At 43.9% G+C, this 10,700-nt stretch overlaps 1 protein-coding gene across 15 annotated transcripts in view; it reads right to left on the bottom strand.

Moving 5' to 3' along the window:
- Positions 1-256: 256 nt before the first annotated feature.
- SIRT5 (sirtuin 5) overlaps positions 257-10,700 on the bottom strand; it is a 36,765-nt gene continuing 26,321 nt past the window's right edge. For 14 of the 15 annotated variants that reach the window (XM_059179324.1, XM_059179323.1, XM_059179332.1 and 11 more), the window contains 2 exons: positions 10,198-10,313; positions 257-531 (listed from right to left, as the gene is read on the bottom strand). In XM_059179324.1, the coding sequence (XP_059035307.1) occupies positions 456-531; positions 10,198-10,313 (192 nt within the window). In that variant the 3' untranslated portion in view covers positions 257-455. Of the gene's footprint in view, positions 532-6,182; positions 9,102-10,197; positions 10,314-10,700 lie in introns of those variants that run through there. The other variant, XM_059179330.1, reaches the window with a different exon arrangement.

Raw genomic sequence — 10,700 nt, 5'->3', positions numbered from 1 at the left:
CAACAAAGACATCTCTTGGGGTAAGATCTTTATACAATAAATGACCTACTATAGAGAATAATTTTATTTTCTGCCAAAACTTGGCAAAAATCAGAAATACCAAGGTTTTAGCCCTCTTCTTCTCTCTAGATGGCAACAATTCAAGCAGGATAATTATTATTATTTTTTTAAGATAATCTAATTACAAAAAATTTTCCCTTTCCAGGAGATATCTTATGTTTAAGCCCACGCAAAACAAGACGTATTAACTTGACGGTTTGCTGACTTCTAAGAGTGTTCGCTATTGTTGCTTCTAGGCCCCCATCACTTATCATCAGGTGGGATTCCAGCCGGGGAATTGGAGGGTATTCTGAGATCTTCCAGTATTTAGCTCACCGTCCCACGATTGGTTCTCCTCTTGTCTGTGGCCAGGTACTTAGTACTAGGTACTACAATTTCTTCTTTCCGCAGGGCAACTAAGAAGCATTTTCAGTTTCATGAGGAGCAAGGGCTTCGGGAAGAGTAGTACCACCTGGCCCCTGGAAATGGAACCTGCAACAGGACAGATAAGCAGAGTTAGAAAAATCAATGGACCACTTCAGCAAGTCACATGTTTCTGAGTTACATCCAAAGCAAAATCCCAGTTCTCACAAATACGGTATTATGACCTTCGTTCTCCCTTTTTTCATCTAGTTTCGGATAACTCTAGATGTAGACATTTCCTTCCTGGTTGGTCCCAGTGATCAAGGGAATTTGGGAAAGCAACTGCCTGGAATTTAGGCGCTAAAACAAGAATTTTATTTAAGGGATAGAGGAGACATTCACTGCAAAGTACATTTTGGAATGGTATGGCCAACCTCGTAACTGAAGCGCTAAGTTTTACAAAGTCTATATACTAAGAAAAACAGGATTCTGATGCACTAAGGACACAAGGAAAATACCCACAGGCACCACACAGACCATGAACATCGTAGCTGAGCAAACAGCACACTCAAGCCATCCGTTGGACCTTACGACAACTGCCTTTTAGTCAGAAAGTAGAAACAAGCAAAAAGAGCAAAGAGGATAGAGAAATAAGAAAATTCCATTTCTGCTTCCTTCAAGGGAAAACACAACAGGAAGGAGAAAAAAAAAAAAAAACTCTGAATGCAGGATTTAGAGAATCCTGGAAAAGCAGGATTTTCTAATGTATTCAGAGGAAAACCAGTTGAGCACAGTTAAAAATGAAAAAGCTTATGCTCAAGGTAATTCAATATTCATATTGTTTATTCTTTTTTAAAAGATCTTATTTATGCATTTGAGAGAGAGTGAGAGAGAGCATGAGAGGGGAGAAGGTCAGAGGGAGAAGCAGACTCCCCATGGAGCTGGGAGCCTGATGCGGGACTCGATCCCAGGACTCCGGGATCATGGCCTCAGCCGAAGGCAGACACTGAACAAACCAAACCACCCAGGTGCCCCATATTGTTTATTCTTGACACAACCCAGATCATGAATGCCTGAGCCTCCTCCTGCCACCAGAAAGCTCCCCAGGTGCAGTTACAGCCCCTTGAGGACTTCCCCAAAATTACAGCCAGTCACAGAGAACTTCCCGGGAATTTCCATAGCCTCAACTTGCACATGTTCTCCTTCCTGAGAAAGTGACTTTTGAGTGTTCCCTCCTACATCCATCCTTCTCCTACTTTGCAAGAGCAAGCTGGTTCCCCTCCAACCCCGGAATCTTACCCTGTTGCCTTATCACAGAGTGTGAAAACATGGGCGGGGCCAGATAGAGGGATGTTTGAAATGCTGGTGTAGATCTCGGGCAGCAAATGCTTTCCCGAGATTGGGTGACAAGGCAAGGAAGGGCCAGTCCATTCTTGCTGTTGATAAAACCTTTTGAAAGAGGGTCTGTTGTGATGGGACTGTCAATGAAAAGTTGGCTAAATGTGATACAAAATTCCAGCATGTATTTTCGCATATAACTCTGGAAGAGGTCCAAAATCTGAGTGGCAATGCCATAACAAAATTCCTTTCATTCCCGGGGAGTTATGTGGCTCACATTCTCAGGACCTACATCTATAAAAAGTAAAAGCTAAGAATTACAATTGACATTGGAAAGGTGAAACTTAGCTTGGCCAGGAAAAATCTGACCTGTCCTCCCCCATATTAGGTAGAATAAGAGACACAGATGAAGCCAACTTTAAATAGGAACAAGATTTTTTTTTCGCCCAGGACGATTGCACAAAGTATGAAAACAACTCCCTTCTTTGAGGGACTACCGCTTTTTCACTCACCGACGAATTCTGTACTCTAAAATCCTAAGCTATCCAGAACTGCTGTTAGAAATTACAGAGGTAGGGAATCTGGGTGGCTCAGTTGGTTAAGCAATTGCCTTAGGCTCAAGTCATGATCCTGGAGTCCCCGGATGGAGTGCCGCATCCGGCTCCCTGCCCCGCAGGGAGTCTGCATCTCCCTCTGACCCTCCCCTCTCTCATGCTCTCTCTTGCTCTCGCTCTCTCTCTCTCTCTCTCAAATAAATAAAATATTTTTTAAAAATTACAACAGTAAAGGATAAATGTGCTTGAGGACCCAAGTCACTGCCACCGAGCAACAACCTTGCTTTCTAACCCCGGAACCAAGCTTCGCATAGCGGCGTCTGCGCAGTGTTATCCGTCTACCTTCAATTTGCGGTCTTCAGGGAAACAGGACTCTGTGTCCACACTTCCAGCCAGACTGCACTTGACTCCGGCACAGCGCTGCCGGCTGCTCAGTCTACCCAAAACAGCTTCACTTAAATTTCACTTAAACGCCACCCTCCCCCTCCAAATCCTATAACAACTGCACCTTTTCCTTCATGTGCGGACATGAGCCCCATTCCTCTCTCATTTGCAGAAAGCCAGTAAACCCGATCTGACTACAGGTTAGTTGCTGGTACTTGCAGGTACACTGGGGTAGAACACTGTGAACTCGGTCTCCTTCCAACACTCAGGCAGGGGCATGGGGGCTAACCCGAAAAATTCATGTCCTATGCATTTATGAAGAGATGTATTTCCATTAAGATTTCATTTTTATGGAATTATTAACCAAAATGTATTATTTATTTGTTTGCTGTTTTCAACAGCTATACCACAAATTACTGTTAGCGATCATTCAATCCGGAGGAATTTTTTAATAAAACATTTCTTCAGCTTTCAGGAAACTCAAAACAAATGATTCATACCATATTTTGCTGCAGAAACATAATAGGGAAGTCAAAATTTTGATTTTAAGCATAAAAATGTATTACATGAATATGAATTTCTGGGGTGAAAGCAGAATGGAAATGCAAGTTCAAGGAGGAAAACAGAGAAGGCTGTTAAAAAGGATTTGTATACAGAGTGCCTGGGTGGCTCAGTCGATGCAGCATCTGCCTTCGGCTCAGGTCGGGATCTCACTCAGGGTCCTGGGATCAAGCCCCGCACTGGGCTCCCTGCTCAGCGAGGTCTGCTTCTCCCTCTTCCCCTACCCCTACTTGTGTTCACTCTCTCTCTCTGACAAATAAATAAATAAGATCTTTAAAAAATACTAAAAAATAAACTAACGTAGCTGGGAAAGACTACCGGAAAGGCTGCTTCACAAACTTCTTTTCATAAGCTCCTGTTGCACTTTAAAGAAGAAACAAAAAGTAGAAAAGTATCCAAACCAGAGGTCATAATCCAGTGTCCTCCCAGAATCCCAGATGATGAGAGTCACCTGGGCCACTTGTAGAATATACAAACAGTCCTCACCCCCTGGACATTCTGATTCAGGAAGTCTAGACTACTGCCTTGGGACTGGATTTTTTTTTTGGGGGGGGGGGGGCTGCCTGCTTTGTTTTACAAAATAAGGGCTGGGGTGATCTTTCTCTTCAGGGGCATCTGGGGAACACCGGGAGGATTAGAAGCATCATCGATGCACGACAGGTTACCTGCGGAATCACAGAAAAGGCCTTCAGCTCGATCAAAGCAAAACAAAATAAATGAATGGAATTTTGCTACAAATGAACTTTTTAAAAAATAAATAAATATTTTGAAGTATCTTTAAGTATATTTTGTTGAGGCATCTATGTGTCCTTTTAAAATTATTCTGACTTTACATGACTTTCTGATACACAGACCAACCAGGAGCCTGGCTGTACGAGCCAAGAGTAGGGCCCTCGCTACCCACCCTTGACACTTGACAGTGCAGCCAAGCAGGCGGCCCAGCCGGGCATCGGACTTCCTATCAACTGTGTTCAACTATAAATTAAAAGTAAACTCTTGGGCACATCGGTGGCTCAGTTGTTAAGCGTCTGCCTTTGGCTCAGGTCATGATCCCAGGGTCTTGGGATCGAGCCCCACATTGGGCTCCCTGCTTTGCAGGAAGCCTGCCTCTCCCTCTCCCACTCCCTCTGCTTGTGTTCCCTCTCTTGCTGTGTCTGTCTCTGTCAAATAAATAAATAAAATTAAAAAAAAAAAAAAAAAAAAAAACCTCTTGTGGCGCCTGGGTGTCTCAGACGGTTAAGTGTCTGCCTTCAGCTCAGGTCATGATCACAGGGTCCTGCGATGGAGCCCCATGTCGGGCTCCCTGCTCAGCAGCGAGTCTGCTTCTCTCCCCTCCCCCTCCCTATTCATGCTCTGTCTCTCTATAATAAATAAATAAAACTTAAAAAAAAAAAAGTAAACCGTTTAGATTCTTGACGAGCAGATACATGGTCAAAGCAATCTATAAAACCATGTCTAGGAACTTTTTAGGCGTACAAACTCTGCTGATAGTTTGCTTTCTTTGGGGGCGCTTCTCCTGCAGAAACGTGTTACTTCCTGACCTTACTGACCGCCTCTTCTGGGACATGCCCCCTCCCTCCCTCAACTCTGGCCACACTGACCTCCAATGCTCTTTCCCACCTCCCAGGCCTGCTTCGGCTTGGGGGCCTCTGTTCCAGGTGGTCCTGTGTCTGGAACGCTCTTGGGCAGACTATCTCCTTAGCTAACTCCTTCCCCTCCTGCAAGCCTCCTCAGACGTCTCCTCAGTGAGGCCTACCCTGACTTCCCAGCTGAATCCTGCAGCCCGTCCACTCTCCTCCGGCTCCGCCTTTGCTTTTTGCCATAGCCGGCTGCCCCCAGTCTCGGCTGCTCTAGTCTTTGCATGTTTATTATGCTTCCTGCACACTGTTTGCCTCCAGCACCAGAATGTCTTCTTTTTTTTTTTTTTTTTTTAAGATTTTATATATTTATTTGACAGAGAGAGATCACAAGTAGGCAGAGAGGCAGGCAGAGAGAGAGGAAAGGAAGCAGACTCCCTGCTGAGCAGAAAGCCCGATGCGGGACTTGATCCCAGGACCCTGAGATCATGACCTGAGCCGAAGGCAGCGGCTTAACCCACTGAGCGACCCAGGCGCCCCCAGAATGTCTTCTTCACGTGGCAGATTTTTTGGTTTGCTGGTACCTCCTATCCTGAGCACCTAAAACAGTGTACCTAGTACCTAGTACTGAGTACTAAGTACCTAAACCGAGTACCTAGTACCTAGTAGGTACTTAGTAGATATCTGTGGATTTCAACTGAATTCCAAAGTTTAGAGAAATTCAAAGATAAACAACAAGGTGAACACAGGGCACAGGAGGGCCGGGGTGCTTGGAAGGCCCTGTGCACCTTCTCTTGGGTGAGCCCAAATCCCATTTCTGCCTCAGCAAATGCACAGACCCTCATGTGCCAAGGACCCCAGGGTTGAACAACAGTCAAAACCCCTTGACACCCAATCTGAAAATACCTAGTATCTACTCTAACTGTAATGGCTGGTTGAAACTCCCCCGAGACAACGAAGGGGGATGTGGAAAATGACAAAAGCCAAACCAGAACTAATTAACACCTTAAAAATATCAATACATTTCAGTGAGAGGCAAACTCTGTGACTCTGTCTCTAAATTAGAACTGGGGCAAGGAATCTAAACATTTTGAGCAAGGGTCTCGGATGTCCAGTAAGATCCAAGCTTAAAGCATAGGCAGCATCCCTGTTCCCTGTTCAGGTAAAAGGAAATTAGGCTAAAAAGACATATTATCCCAGTTTTTCATTGCTCTCATTAACCTAGTGCAGTTGTTGGCAAACGGCTTTCTATAAAGAGCCACAGAACACATGTGAGGCTTTGCGGGCCCAGCAGAGTATGTTGCAATGACTCAGTTGTGTTGTCACAGGTGCAAAAGCGGCTGTGGACAATACAGGTACACGTGGCTGTAGCTGCGTACTAATAAAACTTTATTTACAAACACAGATGCGGGGTGAATTTGACCTACAGGAAGCAGTTTGCTGACTTAGCATAAAATTCAACCCAAATCTAGCACACAAGATGGAAGAGAAAAATTCTGCCCTTGTTAGGCTGTGTGTTCAAACACTCAATTGCTCTGGGCCTGGTTCCCCATCTGAAAAGTTGAGACGGGTAAGAGGATCACCTCCATCTCTTCTAAATGTCAGCTTTGATGACTCCTAGATAAAAGGACGACTGTCCTCGCTGGTCAGTTACACTCATCGGGGAAAATTCGCAGACTTGGTGGTAAGGACAGCCGCAGCTCCCCCAAGAAGCCAACAAACAGAATGTGGTTCATGTGGTTGGGGCCGGGTCAATGGGTAGCTTGTCAAATTTGATCAAAGTTTCTAACGAGCAAGTAGCTGGTCTGTCTGAAAGGAGACACAGCAGCTTTTCAGGACGTGAAGCTGAACAGTTTTGGCTGAGAAAGAGAAGCGGCTGGGTCAGGTCTGAGGTTTCAGGAGGCCCACCTTACGAAATGATGTCCTTAACTTCCAGGATTCTCTTCTTAACTTGCAGGAAAACTACCAAGTTCAAATTCCTCTGAAGACACACACAATGGACGCCCAGGAGCTGCTGGTCACTCAAGGGCATGAAAGGCGGAGGCCAGCTCTGGACTTGTAGAAGGATTCTGCTCTTATTTTCTTCTTTTTCTCCTACCTGCGTTTTGTTACTTTTCTACCATGATGATTTGTTTTCATTACTTAGTATAGGAGAGTTGGAGAACACAAGAGTAAAAATAAACCACAGGAGAAGGGACTAGGGATGTAGCTCATTCCCTCCTTTAGGAAGATGATGCCATCCCACTCTTGGAGGCTTCTGATGCTCTTTCAAACAGACGAGGGGCTTAAGTTGTCTGGCAATGACATTACTTTTACTTTATTTTTAACATATGCACACTAGTCTAGGTGCCACAGTGCATGTTAGAGGCCTCTAACATGTCTATTTTTCAGGGGATAAGTTAGAAGGGAATTTAATTTTTAATAGGACACCTTTATTGAGATGTCATCCACATATAATCTGTTTAGAACGTATAATTTATTGTTTTTTTTAGTATACTCACAAAATTGTACAACCATCACCACAATCGACTTCAGAACACTTTCATCATCCCAAAAGGAAACCTGTCTCCATGAACGGTTCCTTTCCATTCCTCCGAACCCAACCCTAGACAACCTCTCACCAACTCTGAGTCCCTGTTGATATCTGGATATCTCATATAAATGGAATCATGGGATTTGTGGTCTTGTGTGTCTGGCTTCTTTCACTTAGTATAATGTTTTCAAGGGTCATTCATGTTGTCGCATGGATGAGTACGTCAATCATTTCTGGCTAATACTCCGTGGTATAAATACCACATTTCCTTTATCCACTAATCAGATGAAGGACATTTGTATTGTTCCCACTCTTGGATTATGATGAACAATGCTGCGATGAGAATCACGGGTTCTTATGTTAGCTCTGCATATAACCTTTGGAGGAACTGCCAGACGGTCTTCCAAAGCAGTGGTATCATTGTACCTTTCCACCAGCAACGGATGAGGAGGCCAGTTTCTTCACCAACACTTGCTGGTTTTTTTTTGTTTTTTTTTAATTACAGCCATGCCAGTGGCTGTTAAAGGGTATCTCAGGTGGTTTCAATTTCCATTTCCCTAATTTTAATAATGTTCCGCATATTTTCAATATGCTTATTGACCATGAATATATATTTAGAGAAATGTCTATTCAAATATTTGGCCCATTTCTAAATTGGACGACTTCTCTTTTTGTTATTGAATTGTGAGAGTTCTTTATCTTTTCCGGATGTAAGTCCCATATCAAATATTAGGCTTGCAAATATTTCCTCCCACTGAAGCACAGAGGTTTCTAATGCTGATGGAAAGCCAGGTTGCCCATTTTTCTTATGTTACTTGCACTTTTGATGTCATGTCATGGAGGCTCTGACTAACTCGAAGTCATAAGGACTTACTCCTGTATTTTCTTGGAAGTATTTTATACTTTCAGCTCTTAGATCTAGAGCCATGATCCACTTAGGTTAATTTCTGCATGTGGTATGAAGAAGGAGTCCAGTTTCATTCTTTTGCAGGTGGCAATTCAGCCATTCCAGAACCATTTGTTAAAAGGACTACTCTTTCCCTGAATTGCCTTCAGACCCTATCCAAAAATTGATTGGCCATACACTGAGGGTTTCTTTATTTTTTTAAAGATTTTATTTATTTATTTGACAGACAGAGATCATAAGTAGGCAGAGAGGCAGGCTGAGAGAGAGGAGGAAGCAGGCTCCCTGCTGAGCAGACAGCCCGACATGGGGCTCGATCCCAGGACGCTGGGATCAGGACCTGAGCAGAAGGCAGAGGCTTTAACCCACTGAGCCACCCAGGTGCCCCACACCAAGGGTTTATTTCTGGACTCTAAATCCCGTCTATATGTCTATTCTCACCCCAGCACTATGCTGTCCTGATGACTGTAACTTTGTAGTCACTTTTGTAACTGCGAAGTGTGAGTTCTTCAACTTCATCCTTCTTTTTTTGTTTTGGCTCTTCTGGGCCCCTTGCATTTCCATATGAAGTTTAGGATGACCTTGCCAGTTTTAGCCAAGAAGCCAACTGCACTGTGGGTGGAGACCAGCCGTATCTGTAAATCAATTCGGGGAGTACCGCTCCCTTGATGTTGTCTGGTCCACGGTCCACAGGAGTGTCCTTCCTCGTGTTCAGATCTTCTCATTTATCTCACTGTATCGTTTGCAAAGAATCTGTTTTCCACAGAAGGCAGTCATCTCAAGGGATGTGCTTCTCATTCCTACCACTTACACACAAATGAAGAAGCGGGCCGAGGACACAAACGGTACTGATTAAAAAGACACGGAGGAGATTAGACTCAGCCAGCTCACCCAAAGGGGGTCATCAAGGGCATTTCCAGAGTCTGTGGCATGTTTTTTATCCCCGTGAAGACTCAGAATGCTGGTCCTCATCCTGGCTGCACGGTAGACTCATTTAGGAAGTTCCTGGAAACTGTGATGTCCAGGCTCCACCCGAGGCGAGTTACATCAGAATGTCATACATGGTACCCAGCCATATTTTTAAGTATGCTGAGGTAACAACCACTGCTTTACGTAATGATAACAAGTTTCAGTGAAGACTTACATTTTATTGATAATAATTTTAAACTATAAATTTTATTATAAAAGTATTAAAAAATTATCCATTTAAATTTATAATATTTAAAATAATATTTATACTATTTATCATATTGACATTTCTTTATGAGTTATTTATATTCTACCTTAGAAAGGAAGTAAGCAGACTGATAAAAATATATAAATGAAATTAAACGGGAAGATAAAACAACCAGGGTCCAAAAAGTAAGCAAAATGAAGGGGAGGATAAAATCGAACTCAGAATGAGACGAAAAACGCATAGTCTGAGGGTCTCCACTTTCCACACTAATGGGAGAGACGGGATCAGCACCATGGCACAGCCCCAAATAGCGATCCTGAGGCTATCTGGTAATTTGGCGGGTATTTGGTAATGAGATAAAAGAGGCGCTCACCAGGCCACTGCTTGGCGGCACAGAGGGTGAGGAAGGAGAAAGGTCCACACGGACATCACCCCAGCTGTGCACTGGGTATTCAACTCACCCACACCTAATGCCGCTACCAACTCTTGCTGAAAAATACAAGTGAAATGTTCATTCCAGAAGAACTTTCCAAGTGTGAACAAGAGCCCTAACTAAGGCAAATCCCCTGGAAAAAGACATGGCTGCCTTCGTCTATAGTTACTGATATTTTGTTCTTCCATCAAAGCACCTATAGACCAAATTAGAAAACATAAACTCTGTGTCTTTTTTTTTTTTGAACGAGAACAGTAAGATCTGTTCAGACAACATATCCAAACCAGCTCAGTGCCTTCTGTCTCCCACAGAAGACAGAAGGTATTCCCCGTACCTGAATCTGTTGGTGGCCGGGGTGGTTTCCATGTTGAATTCGGCCACTGGCACTCCCCGGGCAGACACCTGGGGCGCGAACATGGCGGCAGGATAAACCACGGAGGAAGTTCCCACCTACAAAGCAAATGAATGGAAAAGGACGAATGACCACACTCCAGGGGGAAGGAACATTCTTTCAGAAAACCTGACAGAAACTCAGGCCAGTTTGTGGTTACAGATGTGAGGGAAGCTAAGCTGGGTAGGCTCAATGGGGAGCTTCCAAGGGACAGATGGGGAAGTTGGGAGGCATCCTTTCGGCGGATCACTAGAAGAATGTGCTAGAAGAAAAGCAGCACAAATGGAGAGAATGGCAGATGAATGACTCGGTTTTGTTTCTGCTCTAGGAGGTGATGGCAATAATCCATGTTCTTTTTTTTTAACATTAGAAAATGCAAAGAAAAAATACATACATGTCATCCTCCTGCTACCCCAAGATAACCACGGTTCACATTTTAATATAGA

Source organism: Mustela lutreola, chromosome 6 (assembly GCF_030435805.1).
Source record: "Mustela lutreola isolate mMusLut2 chromosome 6, mMusLut2.pri, whole genome shotgun sequence".
NCBI classification, from domain to species: domain Eukaryota; kingdom Metazoa; phylum Chordata; class Mammalia; order Carnivora; family Mustelidae; genus Mustela; species Mustela lutreola.
This window is presented reverse-complemented; position numbering and strand designations above follow the sequence as displayed.